General features: G+C 38.3%; 2 protein-coding genes across 2 annotated transcripts in view; one reads left to right on the forward strand and one right to left on the reverse strand.

Moving 5' to 3' along the window:
• LOC121327371 (nicotinamide/nicotinic acid mononucleotide adenylyltransferase 2-like) overlaps nucleotides 1–6,050 on the forward strand; it is a 55,591-nt gene extending 49,541 nt beyond the window's left edge. The window contains exons 6-11 of the mRNA XM_041271352.1: nucleotides 19–99; nucleotides 935–979; nucleotides 1,605–1,681; nucleotides 2,159–2,260; nucleotides 4,320–4,387; nucleotides 4,852–6,050. Coding sequence (XP_041127286.1) covers nucleotides 19–99; nucleotides 935–979; nucleotides 1,605–1,681; nucleotides 2,159–2,260; nucleotides 4,320–4,387; nucleotides 4,852–4,954 — 476 coding nt within the window. The 3' untranslated portion in view covers nucleotides 4,955–6,050. The remainder of the gene's footprint in view (nucleotides 1–18; nucleotides 100–934; nucleotides 980–1,604; nucleotides 1,682–2,158; nucleotides 2,261–4,319; nucleotides 4,388–4,851) is intronic.
• A 3,575-nt stretch (nucleotides 6,051–9,625) lies between these two features.
• LOC121327225 (laminin subunit gamma-2-like) lies at nucleotides 9,626–25,693 on the reverse strand. The gene is made up of 22 exons (XM_041271112.1): nucleotides 25,426–25,693; nucleotides 20,538–20,708; nucleotides 19,681–19,801; nucleotides 19,280–19,416; nucleotides 18,870–18,992; nucleotides 18,547–18,736; nucleotides 18,314–18,426; nucleotides 17,855–18,070; nucleotides 17,572–17,745; nucleotides 17,212–17,457; nucleotides 16,803–16,942; nucleotides 15,238–15,394; nucleotides 13,978–14,183; nucleotides 13,696–13,775; nucleotides 13,346–13,483; nucleotides 12,877–13,021; nucleotides 12,535–12,684; nucleotides 12,187–12,301; nucleotides 11,360–11,559; nucleotides 10,769–10,927; nucleotides 10,276–10,375; nucleotides 9,626–10,088 (listed from the first exon to the last, which is right to left on the reverse strand). Exons 1-22 carry the CDS (start codon nucleotides 25,676–25,678, stop codon nucleotides 9,835–9,837), a joined length of 3,588 nt encoding a protein of 1,195 aa, XP_041127046.1. The 5' UTR covers nucleotides 25,679–25,693; the 3' UTR covers nucleotides 9,626–9,834.
• Nucleotides 25,694–27,153: the final 1,460 nt, after the last annotated feature.

Consider the following 27,153-nt stretch of genomic DNA (forward strand, 5'->3'; position numbering starts at 1 on the left):
TGCTTTGTCTTCTTCCAGTTAAGCTTCTGGGAAAAGTGAGCGACAGTCTGGGAAAGATCTGCTGTGTACGCCCCCACATTGATCGCTTCACTTTTGTGGGTAAGTAAAGGAATAAAAGGTTGTGGTCTAATTTAAAATGGTGCAAAAGTGATAGTAAACTCAAATACACCCACCCCTCATTATATCGCCCCTCGCCATACTGTGGATTCAGATTGTCCATGCCTTAGCTGTAATATACATAGGCAATTGCACTTGGAATTACTGTATTTCGTACTGCACACCACAAACAAAAATATACAAAACAATTCAAAACAAAGCATTAATAACGTACTGTTATCATATACACATGCATTGCACAATAACACACAGCAAATTAAATACTGTATCCAGTTCCAAGTCATAATGAATATTTGAGTGTCAATGGTTGGAAAGGGAAAGGTTGCTTGCTTTCTCACAGCAGAGACCCGCATGCTACAGGTGGGTTGTCTAAAATGAGTAGGGAGACAGAAGACTATCACAACCAGATGGCAAATAATAATTGCAGTCAAGTAAAGCACACAATTGTTTTGGCTAATGCCTTTATCACAATCATCACAATATGCTGCAGAAGAAAACCTGAGTACTGAATAAGTACTGAATAATCCAGAATGTATGCTTTTAAAATAACTGCTGGCTTTCAAAGTTTTAATTGATTTTTAAAATATCTAAAAATGACACACTAAAATATACAAATGTTGCTAAATATCTTGGAGTGGAATATATCAAAACACCGTAATGCTGTTAACAAAGAGCTACCCATACTTTACCCAGAGAGGCTGTTGTTATAATGATGTGACTATTAAACTCAAAATAGATATTTTCTTCTTTCAAATAATTGCATGACACCCTACAGGAAATGGTATGTTACTGATGCATCTTCTTTTTGATGCTGCAGATGAGAATGCAAACTTGGGAACTGTAATGAGATACGAGGAGATTGGTGAGAACCTGTGTTTTCTGTTCATTCATTTACTGCACTAATTGTGTCATATTTACAGCTGTAGAATTTCAAACTGCTCAGAAAGTAATGTATGGTTCAACAAACAGATGAAAAAAGTTTGCGATTAATACTGTTTTCATTTTAATTATTTAAAAAAAAAGTGACTGCTGTAAAAGTACATACTTAAGCAAAATTAAAAATGAAAACACAACATTTCAGTGCGTGGTTAAAGGTACTACAGAAATGTACAATGAATCAGCTCTATTACATGTTGAATCTCAGCCTCACTTTCACAAATGTCTCCTTAAACTAAACAGTTCTGAAACTTAAATTATAACTCTTGGAACGTGAGTAAACAATTCCTGATTGAAATATAATTGTGTTGGCACTGTTCGTACGTGTGTCTAGTTCTTTTATATTTGACAAACGGGATCTAAGAGACGCATTAGTGTTACTGGAATGCATGATACAAACTCCAGTAGACAAACTTTCGCTAGTGCCACCTTAAGACTTTCTAATATATTTAACCTTAGTGTTTTGTATGTATTGTAGTGTGTGAATGTATGCTATATCATCCCTCATATATCTTACATGCTAACTGTATGATAAAACCTGTTGTCCCCAGAGCTGCGCATCCTACTGCTGTGTGGCAGTGACCTACTCGAGTCCTTCTGCATTCCTGGCCTCTGGAAAGAGAGTGACGTGAGTTACTTAAAGTCGCTCCGCCTCAATAATATACCAAAGGCTGTATAACAATATGTGTGATCAGATTGTACTGTCAATTCCGACTAAACGATATGAAATAAGAAACAGTAATGTTCGGTTGTTTTTTATAGTATTTTATTTTTATCACATGTGTTCATACTGTTTTTTTTTTTTTTTAAGCTTACTACTGTATTCACTAAATATGAAAATAAAGCCATGCAGCAAAGGTTTGTGATTGGAAAATATCTGTTAAACTTAATGTAATGTTAAATAAAGGATTAGATGCTTCGGATTTACAGTAGGTCTTGTTGTTCATTATTAGGCAAGTGAATGAAGCCCTTGTTTTAAGAACGTACAGGTGTACAGTGGGGTACCTGTGCATATATAAACATGTTTACAGTTTATGTAGAGTACAGGCATGCTGCTTAAAGTGTTGGCATTTCAAGACTGTATTTGTACTGTTTTTTTTCCTAGATGGAGGTGATCGTAGGGGATTTTGGGATTGTGGTGGTACCTCGTGACAACGTGGACACAGAAAGAATCATGAACCATTCCTCAGTCCTCCGCAAGTACAAGGTGAGTTAAATACACTCAGAACTGACACTTCAGGCATCGTTATGGTGAGGCAGTCATTTAATATTACAAGAGTGGGGAAACTGCAAGTTTACCATGGTCATGTTTTAAGAGGGAACAGCTATTTGAATTGATATCGATTTGCCCACATTAAGTAACTGCAGCTACGGCCAAAAGTTTTGCATCACCTAAAATTTTAGGACTGAGACATTTAATAAAAAAAATAAAAAGAACTATATAAACATAATTTAGATTTTGTATTTAACATCGAAGAAGCTTCAAAATGATATTGCAGAAGTCTACCAGAAGCCATAATAGTAGTACAGTATTTCATGTTTCAAAATGTCACAGTTTTTCATGAGGTGCACCACCCACTCAATATGTTGTGGGTGTCGGGGTCCAAAACCCGCTGCATTGAAATAATCCATTCACAATATAGGAGGCTGGTTGCTAGGGAGCTGACGTCACTGCCCTGTGACTTTTGCTAGTCAGTTGCTGCCACAAGTGAACACCTTGTTGGCTAAAATAAAAACCACTTCAGCAAGCAGATATTTAATTGGCTTTGAGTTATTGTGCAATGCATGGGTATATGATAACAGTACGATATTAACGCTTTTTTTAAAATTTGAAATGTATATTTTTGTTTGTGATGTGCAGTACGAAATAAAATGAACCGTAATTCTAAGTGAAATTGCCTATATATATTGCAGCTAAGGCATGCACAGTTAGACTGTAAAAATGGGGAGGCAACTCCAGGACCACGATATAGCTGAAACCGTGGTATAGCGAGGGGCGATATAATGAAGGGTGGATGTATATGGAAAACTACAAAGCAGTGTGTAATTCAGTATGTTAACGTAACATTATTCAGCAGGTTTCATTTGACTTTAAGAGGAAAAATGTGTTAATTCTACAGGGTGATGCAAAACCTTTAGCCAGAGCTGTATAAAGTCAAATAACTATTACCTAAATATTCCCAGTGTTTTTTTAATGTCATTTTTTAGATGTTTTGTTTTACATTTCCATTATTTCTGATAAGCCCCTATTACCAGGATAGTCTTATCAAGATGCAGACCTTTCTTTTTAATGGGGGTCCTGGAGGAGGGGGGTGCAGCCCACACAGAGGTCCCTACAAACTTCAATTACACCCCCACACCAATACATCAAGAATCTCAGCTGTGTACAGACACCAAGTTAAACTAAACCAAAACTGGAACTCAGACTTCATGAAATATTACTGAAAAGACAATGCCAGACAATGTGTGGATTGAGTAGTAGCCTGGATCACTTCTAAAGACACATCTTTACATTGTGTTAAAGCAGTATGTCTTTTAAGTCATCTGACCCTTCCCTTCTGGTGCCACCTGCTGTATTTTCGATACTTCCAGTATCCCTCTGCAGTGCTGCTTGTCTGTTCCCCTGCGTTCTGGTCCTGCCACTTTGAAAGTATTGTAACCAAATCAGATCGTCACTGCAAAACTGCAGGAGACATTTTTATTTTCAATGCTTGTTTCTGAATAGGCAGTTATGTACAAAGTTGGTTAACACAACATCAGCACTTTCAAATGAGGCACCCAAGGCCTAAATACTGCTTGTAACATTCCAGCACTGCATAGAATAAACATACTGGGAAATGAGGACCCTGATTCCTAAAAAACAGACCCCAATCAGGTCTTTCAAATAGACCCTGTCATGCGTGTTAGTCCAGTGTAATGAACCTGTATTTCAAGTTTTAAGTATGTGTGTTTGATACAAGCTACGCTATGTATTCCCTGGTTTCCCCCTTCTCTATGTCAGCATCTTGAAAATAATTTGATCTGTGAACCATGAAGGCCTTGCAGCACCACCACCGTCTGGTTGGTACAGATTATTGTTCACCAAAGTGTTTGTCTGTCCAAGTCAGCGGCTTTATCGAAATATGATTGCAAAACTGCTACAATAGATTCATTTGCAGATGAAAACAGAATAAACTGGAATTGTGTCTACTGTGCAGACATTTTGTGTTTTTTTTTAAGATGATTTGTTTGCTGTTTACATGGTTATTTTTCTTTTCTAACTTCAGGATAACATCATTGTTGTTAAAGATGAAATGAATCATCCCATGTCTATTGTCAGTTCTACCAAGAGCAGGTAAGTGAAAGTCTAGAAATGAACATTCTCATGAAAAAAACACAACACAATTATCACCATTATAGTTCCAGCAATAGACAAAAGTCTTAACTCATTTCATTTGCATTTTTCCTATCCCTTACCCTATAAATTTGTACAGTTCTTGTGCTAGAGAAACATTGTTTAGTGAGTGAGAATTATTTTATGTAATGAACAGTTTAAGATACATAAGTTTCAGACAAGGTAGTTCTCCCCATATTATGAAGTAATGAAAAATCATGGTATTTACTATACAAACTATTTATTAGGTATCTATGAGCAGGAAAGCAGTGTGACACAGGGAAGCAAACAGAAGCGCGTTCTAGCGGACACTTCTCAAAGCCACATGGTGCATAAACACGCATTGGAAGACCATTCCAAAAGGCTGTTTCATTCACCTTAAGAAATAATATTGCTACCATAGCTGTCCCTCCTCCCTCCCACAGACTGGCCTTGCAACATGGAGACGGGCATGTGGTGGACTACCTGAGCCAGCCAGTCATTGACTACATCCTGCAGAGTCAGCTGTACATCAACACCTCCGGATAGAGCCCTCCATTCTCTGCTCTCCTGCTTGGGGTGGCAGTTCCTCTCTCTCTCTCTCTCTCTCTCTCTCTCTCTCTGTCTGTCTCTGTAAAACATACTTCTCCTGCTCTACCGCTTTCCATGTACAGAAGCCTTCAGTGTCTCTGTCCCTCCTAACTGTAACATAGCAACAAGGCCTCCCAGTGGTACTGCACTGAATGAGACGGCACAGGATACATGGATCCACCCTTGACTAGACTTCTGTGCACACAAGGGGCTGCAGGGAGGAGGGTGTGAAAGGAGGGTGCAAGGAATATTCTCTAACGATAAGCTGTTGGCATTTGCTGTACATTTAATACTGTTCTTCTAATGCATGTGTTTATGTGTTTTATTTATTTGCATGATTGCTTTTATTGCAAAGTAGATTTGTAGTCTGTGGTAAAAGTACTGGCAAATACAATAAGTCCCAGTAATCAAGGTTTATACAGTACAGGAAGCTTGTGAAACGTGACACAAACAGGATGTAAAAAAATTTATAAAAGAGCAATGCTGATAAATTGAAAGAAACAGTGGTGGACCATTTAAAATGTCAGGTTTGATGGTCTGAAACAATTTCATTTTTTTTAATTAATACAAAACTGAAATTCTTTATTTGGGATTGCATGGCAGATATACAGCAATACTTTTCCCAGAGAGATTTTACAACTTGATGGAAGGTGACTATGTGTTTGTCTGTAGAACCTGCAGATTTTCAAAGCCACCCTTACCACTGTAAACATTAAACCGTATCTTTGTTGGCTTACTCTTTGTATGTCAAGAGCTAATCTGCAGTTACTTTCTGCCAAATCCTGGTGCTTGTTCAGGAACAGTTCACAGCCTGCTCCAGACATACAGTAGACACGCTCTCTGGAGAACTGTCCCATTCATGGAAGCAAGCTAACCAATCAGAGTATTCCTTGCCCCTTCGCACTCCACTGCCCTCCACAGTCTTGCTCGTGGACTCTTGCCATGTTAACATTTGCCACTGGGAGCGACTTGAAATCAATCTTTTAAATTTCTATCAGCAACAGATTGAGTTCAAACCATGGCATTTGTATTCCTTTACAGCCCCTGGTATCTTTTTAAGAATACAAAAAAAAACATTTGAACAATCACTACCCAGCTTATCCACTACTCTGCATTTAGCTCCAATGAGTCATGATGTGATCTAGGCTTTTTTTCTGGTCGCAGGTCCAGTTTAAAGATAGCAGCATGCCTATTAAAAAATAACCAGCTTAGTGCTTCTCTGTCTCTGGGTGTATCTATTTTCTATATTATGTATGTTATAAATATGGACTGTTTGATAGACTAATAATGGACATAAGATTGTACAACAGGGATATTTTACTTGGTGCAAGACATTTAAAGGGTATTTCAGGCTACAGATTGGGTTACATAACTGACAAACAAGTCAGAACAAATACCAGGTAAGATATCTCTGAGAGAATATCATATTGGCTGAAGTTAATGCTAAGCCCCACAAAAAGGCTTTCAATTGGTAGTGACATCTAAAAGAAAAATCAACTTAAGTTCTGTGTAAAACTATTTCAGCTGCAGATTGGATTGCAACTTCAGCCCAGTATTACACATTACACTATAATCAAGGGCAGTGTCGTTTTGGATGTTTTTCAAAGTGTAACTTAATTCGATTTTTTTTTCTTTGTTTGTATCTGTACATTGTATAATAAGGCTAGTTATTGACTGCTATTTGTTTTAGAGTGATTCTTCTGTTTAGATTAATAAAAGATAAAAATAGCTGCTATTGCTGTGAAGTTGTTGTTATTATTATCATTATTTATTATTATTATTATTATTATTATTATTATTATTATTATTAGTTTATTTATTTTCTTTACAGATTTTGGATTCATATTCTTTATAGGTTTTATATCTATCTATTAAGGTAATAATCAACATAGTTGTGGCAGGGCCTGAATAGCCTTGTAATTACATTGTAATAACTGGATAATTACTGCTCTTATATTGCAACTACCATGCAATTCCATAGAAAAAAAGCGCTTTAATACCGGGTGTAATTATGTGGTAACACCATGGAACTGTAATGAAATTACAATACTGGAAGCAGCATCTCCTTCAGGGTGCCACAATAAACACTATAGGGCTGATCTAACTAAGCAAAAACACAACAGTTCGTAACTCTTGTAAACATTGGCAAATTATTATGATTTATAATTTGGGGGATTTTACAGAACACTGAGGATTGGAAAAGATAGACACAGGCTTAGGAGCATTCTACATATTGTAGGTGATTCATTAGGGCCATTGGCATCATACCTGAGCAATTTTTAGATGTTATCAAATAAGCCCAAAAAGAAAGCAACTCAGAATCTATAAACTCAAGGTTATTTTGTGAGAAGATTAAAAAGAAAAAGACATCAACCTCTGACTCATCCCTTTTTGCTAAACTCGATTTACCCTAACCAGTTACAGCTTTGTACACATATGTATTCTTTGCAAACTAGGGTATGATGTTTGTTGTTCTAATGTATCCATATTTGTTCAGCTGTTTGTTGCTGAGGCCCAAGGAGACTTGATTACTGTTGGTCCCTCAACTGCAATCTTACGTTTGTATTGTTAAGGCTTATCAGATTCCGAGCTGATAAACCTTTGTATTCAAGTCTCTTTCCTGCTATAGGTGTTGAATTGGAAACCAAATGAAAAAGCAATACAATCAATATGAAACTTTATCAACCCAGTTCTGTATTCACCATCAGCAGCAATTACCTGCTGCACTAGATTTCCGAGTCACATGAGAGTGTGTTCGTAATCCTTGGTGAAAAAAAGCCCTTGCAAAATGCAATTGCCAAAGCATCCTGATATCTGTCCTAAAGGCTCAAAGCCATTTTGCGTTGAGTTGCCTGATAGTATTAGCTCTCATGCCTGAGACTGGACACCTATTCTAATTCTAACTTTGGTAGAATTGCAGATACATAACCATGTTACAGCATGTTAATAGCTGGAAAGCACATCGCCAACACACAGACTGAGTCAAGCTACCATTCAAACAGAATGTTGGTATCAAAACACGCAGCGCACCAGCCGTTTATGAAAAGACACAAGGAGGAACAGAAACTGAAGTATACATTTTCAGAACAACCAAAGCAAGTTAGATTGCAGAGTTCAATTCACTTAGCTTATCTAGCCAGTACATGGCTGCTGCAAACATAAACAAAGCAGTGCATTGTGTGGATTGTTAGCACATAAAGAACCACTGTGGTAATAAATGACCATCCTGGAATAACCCCTTGCTGACAGTTCTTAATGAAGCTGTTTCTCCATGAACAGCAAGCTGAAGGGACACCATCTACATACAGTAATGAGACAGAACCTTCTACCAGAGTTGTCATCTCCAGCAATCCACACTTTAAAAAGAACAGATTTTTATAATTGCTTGACTTAAATGAAACTATGGAGGATTTATTTAAAAAAAAAAAGACAAAAAAAGAATGCGTACATTATAAAACATACATGCAATTAACTTCTTGTAACGTCTCATATGAAAGGGTATGTTGTAAGTTGCGTGTCTTGTGCAGTCATGTATCAGATATTTAGACTGATGTCTGAAGACATTCACTGAATATTTTTAACATGTTAAATATTAATTTCCAGGAATAATTTGAGGACTACCAGTCTTACCTGATGCTATAAATAATAAAATGAGCAGAATTTACATCGAAAAAGAGAGAACAAAAGAAAGAACAGAACTTGAATAAATTAAGTAAAGAAGCTCTCTGAAGCCTCTGAAGTAGTGCAGCTTCTTGGTTGGAGACACTTCTGAATGCAGAAATGATCATATGCCCACTGGAATTAAAGGAAGTGCACTGCAAAGAGGAAGCAGTGTTCACTGCTGTTCCTATAATAGAAGGTGGGTAGCTAGAGCTTTGGAGGAATCTCCAGTTTCATGATCTCCTTCCAGCCTATCTGTGATAGAATGAGGCCAGGGAACTAGTGAAGAGTTTAGTAAGTTAGTTTGCTTTTATGTTTTATGTAGTTTTGTTCAGCTTATTTTTTAATAATGAGCTCCATAGCTGGGAGAGTGCCAGACATAACTCATTATTGCCAGATACAACTCAGGAGATGCAGATGATGCCCTGCAAATGTTATTCTATATTTATGTGTTTCTAACATTGCTGGGAAACACTGTGTGGGATTATTTGATACCCCAGCCACGTCTCTCTCTACTTGAATTCTACTTATATAAACAAAGCCTGATGCTGTAGGGGACGTAATAACTATTATGATACTATGAAGTTGTGATTCTAATGTGCTGTCTATTTATTGATCTTTTAAGAATTAGCCAAGTGTTTATTAATTCAAATCGATTTTTACCTGATTTGACAATATGTGAAATTCAGCATCTGCTCTGCAGGACTCCCTTGATATACCCCAAGTCGGTAATTCACACATTCTGTTCACAATTATGCAGTGTTAACAGTAATCTGGGCTGTCTTTTCTAAGTTTAATAGACACATCATGATAGAGCACTGGGCTATTCTGTGCTCATAAGCTCATAAAATGTTGCTTTAAGAGACAAATGGGCATTGGTATTCAAGTCATGCAATGTTCAAGTCATGCAATAGGAAATTTATCAAAATTGTATTGGAAAATAAGACAACTGAAATAGATAGCAACAAGTAGAATATAAAAAAGTAACTTTTACTGGTATTATACACCTTTCACGAGCATCATTAAAGTGCCCAGACATACTACTTATCAACATAAATTATACGCATTTACATATTATATTCAAACAACAGTCAAACATCATTTCATTGCAGTGCACAACCAAGTAAATGAGAATGTTCATTTACCTGAGCAAATGAAAGTCTTGAATAAATAGAACATTAGGGTTTCTCTATGGGTGCAGTGTTGAAGCACCCCTCAGGGATTTTATCCCGAATCTCTTCCAGGTTTTGAATGTCGTTTAAGATGTTGTCAATGTCAGTGGTGAGGGCAGTAATTCTCTGTCGCTGTCTGGCCTCCATTAGTTCCAGGTCTGCCATTCTGGGTTTCAGCTGACTCTCCACTTGCTCCATGCTGTCTGCTATCGACCCCTCCAGCTGCATCAGTCTGCCTTCATCTAGACTGCCTGGCTGGTCTGAGAGGAACAAGAAGAAACAAACCAAGGTAATGGAATGAATACATCGTGATTTAAATACTGCATACATAGTGAAACTATAAGGAACATTGTATAGGCTAGTCTATATATATATATATATATATATATATATATATATATATATATATATATATGTGTGTGTGAAACAATTTTTGCAAATACGTACCAAGTAGATTGAGCAGGTTGTTGATGATGGACAATGTGTCTTGAACGGCTCCTTTAGTTTGCACTGAGCTGTCATAAGCTGCAGTTGCCTTCGCTGAAGCCTGAAACAAAACATTGTAGTGTTTCATTACCTTTGTATTCTTTTCTTTTGAATGTTGGACTAGGCCTGTTATACAGGTCAAAGGTAACAAAGATCAACAGGATGGTAGTTGTAATGTTTCGGCATACGGTCTATTACTGATCAAGGAGGGACTCGGAATGGGGGTGGAAGTAAGTTAACACTAGAGGGCACTGTGTTAATGTTAAAATAGCTAATTGTTTATGATAGTTTGGGATACATCTGATATGAAAATGAATGCATCCAGACTGGTTTGCAGGCTCTGCTAAACACAATGACTAATGGATCATTCTATTTTGCTAATGAACATGATACGATCTCTTCCATGTCATGCTGTAGTCGATTAAGCCTTCAATAAAACAAACTCTCTTTGTACCTGTTTCACGGCCTCTGCATCCTGGTTTGCATTATTTTCTGCTGTGGCCAACTGTTCCTGAATGTTTAACGTTGCCCCCTTCAAGCCACTTATGTCATTGTCTAATGCCAACACCTTATTGAACAACCCATTCAATTTTAATTGAGAGTTTTGTGCTTCCTGTAAAAAAATAATAATAATAACAATAATAATTATTAGTATTCAAATGATTTGTACAGAAAACATGGATAATAATACAGGTAGAACATATTATAATTTATATCCTAGACCTACCAAACCACTGTAAACTGGATCTGATTCTTTAACTCAATCTAACTTGCAGCAAACATTCTTATTGCACATCAATTCCGTGATTGTCGCTGGTTTGGGACTGTGACATCACTATCCTGTACAAATCGTTGTGCTGCAGAAGCAGAGAGTTTTGTATGTTTGATTACATTGTATTGTTTTTGTTTGCTTGTGGGCTGAAACTGTCAGAGGACTATATTCTAAAGTATTGCCAGGCCGGGGAATACAGTGATGGCCTGAATCTGTTATTGTTTCGTTTCTCCCTCTGTGAATTCCCAACTTCCTCAGTGATTCGCTCCTTACCGTGCCCGTGTTTTCAGCTATGTCCCCAGCGTCTCTTGCGTTTTGAATCGCCTTGGTTACATCTTTGTCTGCATTCCCCAGCAACGTCTCTGCCTGCTTGTTTGTCTGTGTGGCCTCTCTAACAAGGCCTCTAATGAAAGGGATTTTATCCATCGCGTCTTCAGCTTCCTTCTTGTTTTGATTTAGCTGTCCATTGAACTCTGTTGAAAAAAATCCAGTGATTAGGTCTAGTTGCAGAATTTAGAGGCTTACACACTCTGATAATATCATGCTTTTCTTTCAGGAATGAAAAGGAAAGAAGAAAAGGAGAACCACATTTGGTTTGTTGACTGCCCATAGGTTCATTCATTTTGTCAACCCCTGCTTAGGAAAACTATTTGATCTTCTTGTCACCTAAGTAAACCCAGCTATGTTTGCCATCCACCCTCTTCCCACCCTGCTGAGTTTGTGGGCAAAAGGTGAACAGACTGGTTCAGAAAAGACTCATTTTAATACTGGGGGAGACAGTCAAGTAAAATCAAGTGTACAAAATAAATGCAAGTCTGCAACTGATGAGCAGATGAAGCAGTTCCCCAATTGGTTTCATAAAGGCTGCGTCGGTCACAGAATAACAAGGGTCATATTGGCTTTGATAAAGTCTTGAGTAGATTTAGTAATTTTTGCAAAAAACACCACCAACAAAGCCTTTACAACAAACTGGTAAAATAAGTAATTACATTAAAAGTAAATGTGTTGTTAAAGGGTTCGAAATAATTTCTTATACGATATTATATTAACTCCACTATGTCAGATCCATAACTTAAAGGTTACTAGTATCCGTTACTTACCTTGAAGCTTGGTCAGGACGTCCTCCACCTTTCCTAGGTTAGCCTGCCCGTCGTTCAATGCCCTCAATGCCTCAGCCTTGGCAACATTTGCTCTTGCTAGGAGCTGATCTCCAAGCTGCAATCAAAGTAATAATACCAATAAATATGCAGAATGTAAGGATCTTTGTTGGTGCAATCAGTTTCTGCATTTTGCAATCATCATGCATTATGGTACAGGTTAGGTTTAGTCCCATGTATAAACTACTGGAATAGCATGCACTATCTATCAAATTGTATTGAATAAATGTGTCAGTGCATTCAGAACATATCTGTCCTGTAGCTACAGTAGAGTGCTCAGAGAACTCTTACCTTCTGGTCAGATATCCCTTTGGCCAGCAGTTTCTTGGCCTCAGACTCATCAGCCGCCACCTCTTGGTTTAATTTCTGAATACTGGAGAGCTTTCCCTCTGCATTGGGTTGCAAGAGCTTAGCCTCCTGAGTGAGCCTTTTCATCTCGTTCTGAAATTAAACCAAAATAGGAGTCAATTCCAAGTAGAAAATGCACTGAATTGATGAAGGGCTTGTGCTTGCCTCTTAATGCAACTGCACATGCACAGTGTTCTACATTAAAGTATATCGCGCCAGTATTTAGTTGGATATGGTGGTTCAATCTGATGAGCACAAAAAAAAAAAAGAAACATAGACACATACCTGCAGAGAGCTGGGGTTAATCATCTGAATCCCTGAGAGATCACTAAAGGTCTTTGTCGCCAAACGGCTTGCCCTTTCACCAGCAGAGCTCAGCCTGGCAGCTTGGTTTTCCAGGTCATTGACTGTGGCTATATCACTGTTATACCTAAGAAAGACACAATCAGACTGCATTAGCCTCCGTTCACAGTAACGCCCATATCCCTCCACACATATACACACACCTTACCTATTTTATTGGAAATAATTTGATTAGTAAAGTCCAAATCTATGTTTCACTAACTTTTTTATTGTTATATATATGAATAGTATGGGGAGCCTCATTGAAAGTATATCTGTCATTCATGATTTCATGAGCAAGTTGTTGAGTTCATCAGGTTCACAAGGCCCCCAGAACACTGCCTATTCTTCGGGGTAGGAAACAGTATTTGCGGGCATGTCAATGGAGGTCCAAAGACACAGAGACACTCACATTGTGTTCAGATCCTGAATGCTGCTGGCCACCTTGTTCTCCCCATTGATCACTGACTGCATCAGCTGATAGGCTTCATTTGCAGAGGTGCCGCTGGTTTTAGCTGCTCGCTCGATTCCTTCGGCCTCAGTGCGGTGTCTGCAAAAGCACATGTGGAAAGGTTATATATGTACTGTGAAGATCTGTCGTATTAACAGAGTTACTCTATTAGTATGCTACTGTACAGCTAAGATGTGCAGGTTACATGTTGCGATCCTACCTGGAGTGAGTATCACAAGACAAAATTTAGTTTGATAGTTGTGTTTTTTACTTTGACCTAAGTTTTGCAATTGCAAAAGAATCTGAATTACCTGTCTGCTAATGTGGTTGCCACATGTGCCAAATCTGAGAGGCTGTTTGTGCCTGTCCCAGCGTCCGCAAATGGAAGTTCCTGATGAAAATAAATAATTAAATAACTGCAACTGTGTCTTAATTTATGCGTCTTAACAAAAAAACAGAAGACAGCGTGCAGATATGCAATTGTAACAAAGCTTACCAGCATTACACCCACATATTGTATGATTGTAACACTGATCTGGTTTAGCAACCCTCTTGCTGCAGCTGATGAGTCAATAGCTTAGCTGAGTATTTACCACTTGTCTCATCTCCACTCTGGCCTTGTCCACGGTCTGTCTGGCACTGCTGATCAGCCCCTTGACAGTGTCAGCCTGGTACTGATACTGCTGAGCCAACGACTTCATCCCATCCACTGTCCGGGAAACACCATCCAGGTTTCTTGTCTGAGTAGACTGTGTGTTACTTATATCAGCCAAGCGACTGAGCAGCACTTTGTCAGAACCTATACAATGCATCAGGAGAAAAAAATAAATAAATTAGCAATTCATTTATGTTAAACAAAGAGATATGGTGGCACCTTAGTCTTAGCTGTTCTGATCTAGTTGGGAAATATGTATGATTTCAGAAGACTGGAGTCCTTAACTATACAGCAGTGCAAGGTTTTAATAGGACTGTTATACAGTATATGGTTTGCAGGCTTTCATAAACATAAAACTCATTACTATAATATTGCATATGGAACTCTTTATAGTGCATGCTTTTTGCTTAGCGGTAATGCATAAAAGTGATTTTCAACTGTTTTTTTTTTTTAAAAAGATATAGAATATAACGTCAGACAAAAAGGTGAGCATTTCTTCTTTACCATCAACTTTAACAGAGAAAGGGTAATTATTTGCGGTAATCTGATGCTGTTTTAAACACCAGTGATTCACCACAGGACCAATAGAGGGGAGTGTTCATTTGTGTGAAATGCTGCTAACAATATCTTTGCATGTAAGAATCATAGCATAACATCTGTAACAGTATTCTTGCTCCTTTAGCTTTTTGTTTTCTCGCTCTGTAGTTAGAGGAAGGATTCACCCCAATCACTGCACCTTCTGTCACAGTAGACTTGCCTGAACCCCAGAGCTATGGCAATGTCTTTGTTGGTGCAGAACAAACACAGATCTACTTGCCCTCATGAGTTAGAAATGCTTGATTTTTCTCATGCATACACAGCATGAGCCTGTGAAATACAGTACTAAAGCAATTAAGCTCAATGCAAAAGGCATAACCTACAGTAACTGACTGTAATCAATGCGTGGATCAATTTGTCTGCAAGATAATGCTTACTGTGAGGGTATTGTTTTTATAAGCTGACATATAATGAAATATACATAATTGTAGTGGCTATCATATTTTTCAAATCAGAATGCAGAGATGCATGGGTAGGTATTTATATGTTGAGTGTGGGTTTTATATGGCCTGCTGGTTCAGCATTGTTCTTTAGGGTATCTGTTTTAAAGACTGAACTAGGTGTATGCAGAACTTTGCTGCTCCCGTTGGCTCCCCCATACCTGATAATTGGTCTGTGTCTCTCTTTAGGTCTGCAATGTTTTTTTCAGCCTCTCTGACGGCCTTCTCCACCTCCACCTCAGAGAAGGGGGCACGGCTGGTATCAACTGTTCGAAACAGAGCTTCCGTATCCCTCAGCTTCAGCAAATGCCTCTCCATCTAGTACACACACAGAACCGGGGGTCAGCACACCCTGGCATTACAGCCCTTGTTTTCAGTTTTCTACTACACTTTCCATACAGACCATACTCTTTAAAACCGGTTGAAAAGCACAGACACTAAAAATGAAAGACAAACCTTTATAACAACTGCAAAATTGACATATGAGAAATATAGCCATTAGTTACATTACACAAATAGTCGTTTCCCTCTGTCTTCATTTGATTGATATTTGCAATAACTCCACCTTGTTTTGAAATCAACTCAAGCTAGCTAGGGGATATCCACTAACATGACAGTTCTTGGAGAGAAAATATAAATATATTCCCTGACTATGAAACATTAAGTACGAGTATTATCTTCTGCCATATAAAAACAAAGTAATGGCTTTTAAGAGATATCATGCTAAAACCCACCCACACTATTGCTTAAGTTTTATTTCTGGCATGAGAATGCATAATAATCTGTCTGTCAGAGTATATTAAAATGACAGTAGAATCGTATCATTGCTGTACTGCTTGAACAGTATCAATTTACTATAAAATGAGTTCTATGCATTATATCCCTTTACAGAAATAGTGCTCACTCATATTTTCAGGAAGGTCCCCAGGGCAAAGAGGTAACAAGAGAAACCCTAAGTGAGTTCTAGCTGTGACAGAACAACAATTACAGCAGCGCAGACATTACAACACCAATCAGGAGTGTTTAATTCTCTAGTCTAGAGCTCAACTAGTTACTTTCACATGAAATACCCGAAACAGTGAGAAATGAAAACCAGACAGCTGCACTGTTTAAAGATGTTTAAATCCATTTCACATACCAGCAGGACAAACAGGGAGCAATTTTTCAGTGAAAAGTAAAAAGCACATTTAAAGGACTGAAATGGAACTAAACGCCTAAACGGCTCCCACTGTACACACTCTTTCCATCCTTGTACATCTCAGCTCTTTATCCCTTATTGCAGGGGTGGCCAGCCCTGGTTCTGGAGAGCTACAGTCCAGCAGGTTGTGTAGGTAACCTTTAATCACCAATTTTTTTAAAGACTTGGAACAATTTTGACTAGTTAAGTAGTAATTTGTTCAATTAAGTAATTTAGAGATAATTTGGAACAAAAACCTTAACACCCTGCAGCTCTCATGGACCAAGGCTGAACACTCCTGATTTAATTGCACAAATTAACTTACTAAATTGATCCACTTACATTTTTCATAAATTGATGATTTAAAGGTTACCTATAACACCTGCTGGATAGTGGCTCTCCAGGACCAGGGTTGACCACCCCTGCCTTATTGTATGTGACACACAAAGGTCTGACTAAGCCTCCATGCTTTTAGCAAATACTGTAATTTTTGAAAAACACTATAATAAATTGTGATCTGTATTGATGGCGAACAATATGATGGCCTACCTGGTATTTCACTTGGCTGTAGCAGGCTGGGCAAGCAGTTTTTTGTTCGCACTTTGTTCCTTCATGTCCTTCTTTACACTGACACTGGCCATTCTTGCTGCACTGTGGTGACAGTGAGCCCAGAGGGTTGCAGTTACATGCTGTAGCAGAACAAGGGAGGGAATTAACATGATATTGTACATTTTCCTGTTTTACCTACAACTGAGTTACCTGTTTATTGATTGCGTTTCTCTGTAACTGTGCTCCTGGTTTTATACTGTGACTCATACAACTGGTTTCTGCTATGAGGCACACAACTCCATTGACCTTCTGGGGATGATGTTTTATTGAATATTGCTATAAAATAAAGCAATAACCTCTAATAGAAGCTACGTATTCAATAATGAAGGTTGAATGAATGGTCTCTTACGTGTGCAGCCCTCAGCAGGGTTGGGGATGGAGGTGCTCCTGTAGAAGCCCTCACTGCACTGCTCGCAGTTGAAGCCAGCAGTGTTGTAGAGGCATTTGAGGCACTCCCCGCTCAAACGATCGCAGTTTCCCACAGTGTTAGGGTCGATGTTGTCATTGCACCGGCAGCGCTGACAAGGCCGGGGGCGGCCCCGCTCACCCAGGGGGTCGCCGTAGTAACCATCTTCACACATCTCACATCGGGAGCCTGTCAAGTACACAAGGCACTCCAGAAGTCAGGACTTAGTGAGGGTAATGTAATTCTGGACCATATTATATTGCAAATCCAGCACTATTTGAAATAAATAACTGTGGTGCTTACCTGTTGTTCCCACAGGGCACCTGTTACATGCCACTTCTAGGGTGCCTGGAGCGATGGCGCAGCTGACTCCTGGGGCACAGGGGCAACGCAGGCAGGTTCTGGCGTTCTGTGGGCTGTTGTAGGTACCAGCTGGGCATTGGACAACCGGGGTCTCGTCTCCAGAGTAACAGTCTCCTAAAACATCACCGTGGACACATTAGCTAGAGTAGATACTGTACTCACACCAAGCAGGTTATACTGCCACTAGATAAAATCCACTAGGTTTGGTAGCATGCTGTCTTACCAGTGTCTTGGTCGCAGGTGCCTCCCCGGCAGTTACAGGGTACACAGGCACTGAAGGACCCACTACTAGGAGAGTCTCTTCGGTACCCTGGAGCACATTCCTGGCAGAACTGACCCCGGTAGCCCATGGGACAGCTACACTCCTCAACCCAGGAGGCAGGGGCTCCAGCACCGCGACGAGCTGACTCCAGATGCACATTGTCAAGGTATCCATAGCCTGAAACAAGCAAGGGAAAGTCTTTATGGGAGACGTAACAAATAGGTGATCCCAGTGTACTGGTACTGTTAGTCAATGATTTTTTTGTGTTTTTGTCCTGTGTTTTGTATGTCATTGAAGATTCAAGTATATTGCTAAATCTAATTTCATGACTGGCATACATAGCTTATCTGTTGAACGTTTTCACAAATATCATAAAACACCTTCCTCTTCAACAAACTAAATGCATTAAAGCAGACTTACTCTTTTCCCCATAGGTGGCTCGAATCTTAATGGCCGTCAAGTTATTCAACAGTTTATGAAATTGTAATGCGCTGAGTAGTGGTCTCCATTTACTGCCTGGTTGTTCATCAAGCCTATAATATTTAGAAGACATTTTAATATAATAAGAGGGTTATACAAAATAACAAAGCATCCCAGCCAAAAAACTGTTAACATTCAACAAATGACCAGCAAGCATGTGGATTGGCACTCACCTGAAGGTGTAGGCTCTCATCTTGCCGCAGGGCAGGGTTGTTCCCAGGTCTGCCAGGGGAGCTGCCACCCGCAGCCCTGCTCCCTCCAGCACCACGTCTTCTGGGGATGGCCTCCGCCCTCCTCGCCCCACCGTGAATGAGAAGGAGAGGTTCCGTCCATAGCTCAGCACCTGGTTCCCCAAAAACGAATCTATAAGAAAGTCAAGAGTTATAGCAAACATTTTATTCAATGATAATCTGCTCTGAGATACCAGAAGAACATGGTTGAATTCACTCCTAGCATCTCTGCCCATCAAATTCCTCAATTCCTTTACAGTGCCTACCTGGCGCCAGCAGGTAGATTGGATTGTTGTCCATGGATGTTACGAAAACATCACGGTGCTTAGGGGACCAGCGGAACTGCACATGGGAACCACTTTTGAAAGAAGCTCGCCATCCATCGGGGTCTGAGCACAAGAGAAGTTGCATGGTGACCCAAGGCAAAAAACTTCCAACAATATAATAAAATACAATACAATGCAACTGTAGTCAAGCTGAAACAACAAAATACGAATAATATTAAAGTGGTTATTCTGAATCACTGTAATTCAAACATAGTTATGCAGACAATCTGGTCCACCTACAGCAGAGAATACAAGGTAGATTAATTAGGTACCAGGTTTTACCTTCATGGTGACCATGCTGTGCTCAGTCTTTGTATTGGAAAACCTGTAGAGTTGAAATGAAAGCTTACCATTATCAAAGGTGGAAGTGATGTTGTAAGCACTGTAGCCCTCTGCGAAGGTACAGTCGGAAGAATGCCCATAGCAGAAACACGGCATGCAGTCCATGGGGTTACCTGCCCCCAAGCTGCTGGCACGCGACCGACATCTGTGAAAAAAATGAAATCATGTTTACAGAAGCCTCTTTGTAGGTCTACAGTCCTTCCCCAGTAATGGTTTGCTCTCCAGTTTAAACTGTTGGTATTACATTTATATTTATGTCTTTTGGGAAGGATAATCTTAGTTTCCATGAACACTCGAGCATGTGTGTGATTGGTTACAATTTAGTTTCTATATAGTTACTGTGTAATTTCTGCAAATCTCTTTGTATGAGAGATTCTTGCTCTTTCCAATGCTGAGTTGCTTGTCTTACCTGCCACCACACCCAGCTTGTGTAAGAGCACTCCCGGACTGACAGCGATCACACTTATCACCCATCACTCCTGGTTTGCAGCTGCAACGCCCGTAATTGTCACATTGAGCATTCAGGGATCCTAAAGTCAGACATTTCAATTTAATGAAGAAAGTGTTAGAGATATGTAAATATGGAGCATACCCACTCTGTGGCAAATGTGCTGGCACAATAAACTGCTAGCAACCTGCACCCTGACAGATTCTCCATCCTTTCATAGAACTTGAAGTGAATTGTTTATTGAAAGTAGAGGAATGGAATTTATCTTTACTTAATAAAATATGAGATAACGTTAGAATATTGAGATTTGAAGTACCTTCCTATTAGCTGTAGGCATCTTATGAAGCGGGAAACGTATTTACATGAAATGCTTATGGCTGGAGATACACAGAGCAAGGGTTAGTTAACCTTAACCATAATTACATGGTTTAGCACCATTTCCCTCCCAGGAGGGAAATCTGGGAGCCAGTTCATTAACTGGGACCTTCTGCAAAGAGCTATGCACAAAGACTGTGTGCGAGTGTGTGTGTGTGTGTGTGTGTGTGTGTGTGTGTGTGTGTGTGTGTGTGTGTGTGTGTTATGCAAAACAATCATTAGTTTGCAGGATGCCTGTATTGGAGGTTGGGTATCATATCAAGTTACATGATTAATTATTAAGTAAATTAATTGTTTCACTAAATATAAAACTGCATTCATTTTGGGTATGTCAAAGAGAAATGAACACTGGTAGAAGTATAAGAAACTAAATACAACGGTTGGTGGTATTAGAATAAATGTTGTCTACTTGGGGTTCCTGCGAACATTGGCCCCTCACATACCCATAGTGTTGCAGCGGCATGGCTGGCACCGGTCCTCAGGCCTCTGGCGGAAGAACCCGCTCTTACACTTTTCACAGTTGCGCCCATCAGTGTTATCAATGCAGTTCAAACAGATGTATCCCTCGGGGTCGTACATACAATGGGAAGCCTTACCATTGCACTTACAGTCAGCTAAAGGGAAAGCACAAAGACAGATTCAGCGGTTAGAAGAACAGGATAGCTTCACAGGGCTCTCTAGCAATGGGGTGACTATTGAACTGCACAGCGAGGTGACACCTGCTGCACATTATCTAATATTAATTACTGAAAACAGACTGCTAAACAAATAAAAGCCAATGGCAACTCTTTAATGACCAGAATTATTCTGGGCTTAAAAGGCATGTCATATGCAGACAAGCTAAAAGAATTTAATCTGTTCAGTCTTGAACAAAGAAGACTACGCGGCGACCTAATTCAAGCATTCAAAATTCTAAAAGGTATTGACAGTGTCGACCCAAGGGACTTTTTCGACTTGAAAAAAGAGGGTCACAAATGGAGATTAGACAAAGGGGCATTCAGAACAGAAAATAGGAGGCACTTTTTTACACAGAGAATCGTGAGGGTCTGGAATCAACGCCCCAGTAATGTTGTTGAAGCTGACACTCTGGGATCCTTCAAGAAGCTGCTTGATGAGATTCTGGGATCAATAAGCTACTAACAACCAAACAAGCAAGATGGGCCAAATGGCCTCCTCTCGTTTATAAACTTTCTTATGTTCTTATGTTCTAATGTATAGCTGAAGTGATTAATACTGAAGTGATTAATGTTTCTTAGTTACTACTAGCATGTACCTGCAGTAGTGCCCTCTAATGCTTTGTCACATGGTTCATTATGCATGCCTCTGCTTTAAAAATGCTTTCCCTGTTATTTTACAAAGCTTTACTACTGCAAACAACAATAATGAACTGCTTATCGTTCAGTTCCTCTCTTGTGTGAGGCTCCATTAACCTGCCAATAACACAGGGCCAACTGCTAATCTTCAAACCACTTCACTAATTAATCTTTTTGTTGCAAAACACTGAATCTATGATGTCACTTATAATCTAGCAGATCAAAGCCACAACACACATGCCATCAACAAATGTGAATCCCCAATTTACCTAAAGTACACCAAGTAATTGAACAAGTATAACTTTGACAATGTATGCTGAGGAAGGCTGCACTGTTGTTTTAGATGTTCTTACTGCTGGTTAATTCATAGTTTTGCAGATGCAGCTGGTGGTACTAATTAACCCTAATTAAACCACTAGGTAAAAGTTTAGGTGGGCTTTATGTCTATATTTTTAACAAAGTAGTAAAAATGGAATAAAATCTGTAAACGGACTGTACAGCAGATACCACTGAAAAAGCTACAACAGACAAAAATATGGGTTTATCCACCCACTCTCTGTTAAAAAACTAATATCAGTATTCAATTTGCTCTTTTTTTAAGCATGTATGAGGCTAGTAGACTACAGATATATTGGAAGGTCCTTCTAGAGGAAGGAGTTTTTAAAGCTAAGTGTTTTTGGTAGTTTGATTGTTTTTAGGAGCTGTAATTGTTCATGGGGCTTACAGGTGTATTCTGTAACTACGTTGTGCCAGTTATGGTCATTGGTAATGTCTGTCTTCTTTCATTTATCAAAGGAAGAGATCTCTTCCTGCCCACAGTGAGTTATACCCTCCTGTCACGCTGCTTGACAGAGAGACCATACAGGTTCATACAGGTCTGAGCACAGATGACTTGGTGAGGTCACTCAGTGTCTTCTCTATGGGTGATTGCACAGTAAACACCATGCCTCAATAGTGAGTGATTAAATGGTGCCTGTCCTATGATCCATGGCATACAAAAACATAATATGATTATGGAACAAGTCTCAGAATCTTGGCTGGTTTCACTGCAAACCCTGATTAGCACCAATCTTAAACTACCTTATGTTTAGTACTAGTTAGATTCAATGACAACAAGCTGCTTTCAATGAAGACGAGAGTAGGTGCCTGTTTTACAAAATCAGACTAACCAATCCAAACTGAACTTCTTTAATTACTATAACCATAAGGAGAAATATAAACACTTAATCCCAAACTTTACAGTCTGACAATTCAGAAAATCTAAATTTTTAATTTAATTACACTATGTAACACAATTTGTGAATCAACAACACATGAATCCAAATTAACATGTATTTATACTAAAGTAATACAAAAATGACTACAAAAGATTTAGAAGTGAGTAGTTTTTCGAGATTTACGATTATACTGTGTTTACAGTATAATCGTACACAAACTACAAAAGATTTAGAAGTGAGTAGTTTGTCGAGATTTACAATTAATCTGTATTTACAGTATAATCGTAAATCTCGAAAAACTACTCACTTCTAAATCTTTTCTAGTCATCTTTGTATTACTTTAGTATAAATACATGTTAATTTGGATTCATATGTTGTTTTTTTCAGACTTTATGTGAACGAAAAGACACACATTTGCCCGTTTTCCCATTAGAAATAGTGATATTTTGAAATATCACTGTCCTGGTCACAAAAGCAAAGTTTGTGGGGAATAATAGCCATTTTTTATGCTTTTGAGGCATAAGCAATTAGGAAATAACACTTACTACCCAGGCACCAAAAAAAATTACAAATTGTTACATGGTGTTATTCTCTGGTATGCTTCAATCGTATTCAACAATACATGTGCTTAAATTCTCTAAAGCCTTTGAAGACAAGTACGATTTAAGGTCCTAACATTGGGGATTGTGTCAGGTTTCCAGTATCAACCCCTCGAGCACAGTGGTGATCTACTTTTTGTAGCGGTACAAGATGTTCCAAAAGGCCTTTGCTTTTTATATGAAGAAGGATCACAAAAAGCTTATTTAAGCTTCAAAGTGAAATGCTTTTCTGCTAAAGCCAAAGCCTCATGTCCTAACAAGAGAAATGCCTTTCCAGTAGGCAATTACCCACAATGTAGGAGTCAGGATCCTTCTTTGGCAAGTGTCTAGACCTGCATCTGCATCTGAAGTTTTAAACTACAGTTTTTCTAGAAGCTGTTGTCAAACCAACCCAAAGAGCAATTAACCTTGTCTTCCCTAGAAAATAATTCATGTTATATGGTCATAAAAGGTGTTGCTGGCATCATGCAACAGTTTCATGTGACTTTTTGTTTCTTGGGCCTTGCTTAGCCCTACAAGGCTTGTCTGATTCTGTCTCCCAGAATGATTACACAAAACCACTGCCAGCCTCTTTACATCTCCTGAGGGTATTTGTGAGGAAACCAGAATGACTGTACATCAGTATACAGAATATCCATCTCAGTAATATACAGTTGAATTCTATTATATATAGCAACAGTACCACTGATTATGATCACATTCAGCAGGACATGAATACTTGAACAAGCTTTGTTATGGGTTTTACCAGTATGATTTCAGAGTTTGGGGATTTGTGGTTAAATATGTAACATGTATGAGGTTTTGAATTGATTTAAAGTAAAACTATACCCAAAATGCATGTATTTATTTTGTTTCTGAAAATCTGGAATTCCAGGAAGGCTTCTCGGAGCGTTGAATTATTATCTTCTTCAATGGAAAATCACTGAAGACTATGAAAGTGTTGGAATACAAATTTAAATCATGAGAAATTGAAATATCAGCCGCTGCTGCACCACAAAACTGGATTAGGACTAGATAGACCTGACTTCACATTAATACATGAAGTTCTGGAAAGCCAGCAATTCTGGTTTTAGTCCTTATTAATGTGTTTTGACTTAATTAGCTCCATAGCAACCAATTCACTTTTGATAATGTACAAGTCAGTTTTCAATTACAAAGCCTCACAAAGCAACCTGCACTTTTATTGTTTTTATTCTAAGGCTGCATCAAACAGTCTGCCTGACATCCCAGCAAACAAGCTTCATCTCCCAACACTGTTCTCCTGTATGAACTTCATATTTAGATAACAATGCAGATTTAAAAAACGCCACAGTATGAAACAACTTCATCAAATATAGGCATTAAAGGGGTTAAACTACGATTGAGTTGCCTTGTTTATTTTAAATTACCGTATAGAGAATATCCATCTCAGTAATGTAATATGAATTGTAGTTATAAGACAGCATTAGCAAATGACACTGACACACACTGTCTGCATCTGGAACTGGAGCACGCACAGTCACAGTGATGCTCCAGCTCCTTGAAGGAGTGTGGAATCGAATATTATTCTTTTTTCAAACATAGATTGCATCCGCATTACTAGTAATGGTTTTGTTTCTCTACTGTACTACCATTTTTGGGTTAACCTTTAGTAGAATTATGGCAGTTTATGTTTGCTATTTTAGTAAAGCAGGAGTTATGTAGTTTTAATTGAATATTACAATCATACACTTGAATGAGAAAAGGTTCTGGGTGAAATTATGACATTAAGGGCCCTTTAGTAATTTAAATAACAGAATACTTTTACTAACTAAATAATAACAGTTAATCTACAGCATAAACAGGCTTGATCGGAATAATCAGGAAAAGTTTAAATATGTTAACGCCTTGGCTATGGCAACATAAACCAACCTAGAATCCACTAAACAGTTACCAGTTTGTCTGCCCTTTTTATGCCGTAATATTTAGTCCTATAGCTACTGTATCTGTGTCTGTGTAACAAGATAAAGACACCGCAAGAGTTTATATACAGTACAGTTGCTGTATTTCTGTTAAATGAAAACTTTTTTTTTTTTTTAGTTTTATCTATCTGTCCATCATATTAACAAAGATTATATGATTTATGATTTTGTTTAAAACATTTCTGAGCTAATTTAAAAATGAGACATGATCATATTGTTCAATCAATATAATAAAGCATGGAGTAATATATCATACACTTACGTTCATATCTAAAGGTACCATGTACATCAGGCAGGCTGAATAAGAAGATTCCAGACCATAATGTCAACGCAGACCACATTGCACTCCTCCTGAGACGAAGAGTCTTGCAGTAAACCTGAGTAAAGCTGAGGCAGATTATTAGGAAGTTAGTGTTTGTTAACTCCAGGTAGACCAGAATCACCTGATTAAACTGTTTGGCTTCCCCAGGTGTTGGTTTATATGAACTTAGTCCTTCTGACGAATGTTGACTCATCACCTCCAGACAGTACTCTCAGTTTATTCACTCATGAATAAACATCAAACACTATTGCTCCATAAACAGTACCATTTTCAACACACCTTAGCTATAAACTGGTAAAACTGTAACACATCTTTTATAAGCAGAATTTATATCAAACTACAATATTGGAGAGAGAGAGAGAGAGAGAGAGAGAGAGAGAGAGAGAGAGAGAGAGAGAGAGAGAGAGGGGGAGGGAGGGAGGGAGGGAGGCAAGTTAGTTTTGCCCGAAAAAGGGATTGGAATTCTGTTTGCCTTCTGTGATATAATGATTCCCTTTCTTCGATTTAGATGACCCATTTGTAGTTTCTTTTCTTTTATAAATACATGGTAAACATGGTGTTTTATAGTTTTGTTATTATGTACTTTCTATTACTTCTGAATTTGTGCCAACCCTCCTAGTAGCATGTATTGGATGGACTGAAGAAAATAATGTGTTAATTTCATATAAAAAAGCTACAATTAAAATAATATGTATATTAGTCAGCTTGCACTGTACCTAGAGATTAAAACGTATTATAGTAATCTCAAATTGTACAGCTATGGCTAAGCGTGTTGCATCATCCTATGAGTTAATTCATTTTGCTTCATAAAGTCGAATGGAACCTTCCGAACGTTAATAACATATTTAATTACATACACTTAGAAAAACTGACAAAAATTGAAAAATGTGACATTTCAAAATCTAAAATGAAATACTGTACTACTATTATGACTTCTGGTAGATAGTTATGATGATATCATTTTATAATGATATCATTTTGTAGTTTCTTTGATTACATGATGTTAAATAAAATATCTAAATGATGTTCATATAGTTGTTGTTGCTTTTTTTTTTTTTTTTTTTTTTTTTTTAATCATGTCTCAATTCTAAAATTTAGGTGAGGCTAAACTTTTGGCTGCAGCTGTAGTTACGTGTCTGGACTAAAGCAGCATTTTGCCCTGATACATATATCTATGTTACTGCCTATCTAAGCATGCTGTTTCATGAAAGTGTGCTGCTGTTACAGTCATAATTCGGGACACAATTACAAAGAAGCTAATCACACACTACTGCGTTAATACCAGTTTGTTGCAATTTTACTTCTTGTATTCCTTCATTAGACCTAGAAACCCTCTGTTCGGTTGAAACTAGTGCAATTAAAAAATACCCCAGAGCCCCCTTAGAAATAGCACTTCACTGTTGCAATAATGCATAAATCCCAGTACTGCATAAATCCCAATTGTGGGCTACTCTGTTTAAGCCATTGAATTACAGAGTGAGAGAAAAGTTTGTAAACCCAACGCAAAGGACATTATGAATGATTGCAATGCAGTATGTAAAGTAATGAGCAAAACAAAAGCAGACAGTACTCCTGGGGATTCCTGATGTGTTGTTGAGATCATTATGTATGTATATATATATATATATATATATATATATATATATATATATATATATATATATACAC

Source organism: Polyodon spathula, chromosome 14 (genome assembly GCF_017654505.1).
Source record: "Polyodon spathula isolate WHYD16114869_AA chromosome 14, ASM1765450v1, whole genome shotgun sequence".
Classification (NCBI taxonomy): domain Eukaryota; kingdom Metazoa; phylum Chordata; class Actinopteri; order Acipenseriformes; family Polyodontidae; genus Polyodon; species Polyodon spathula.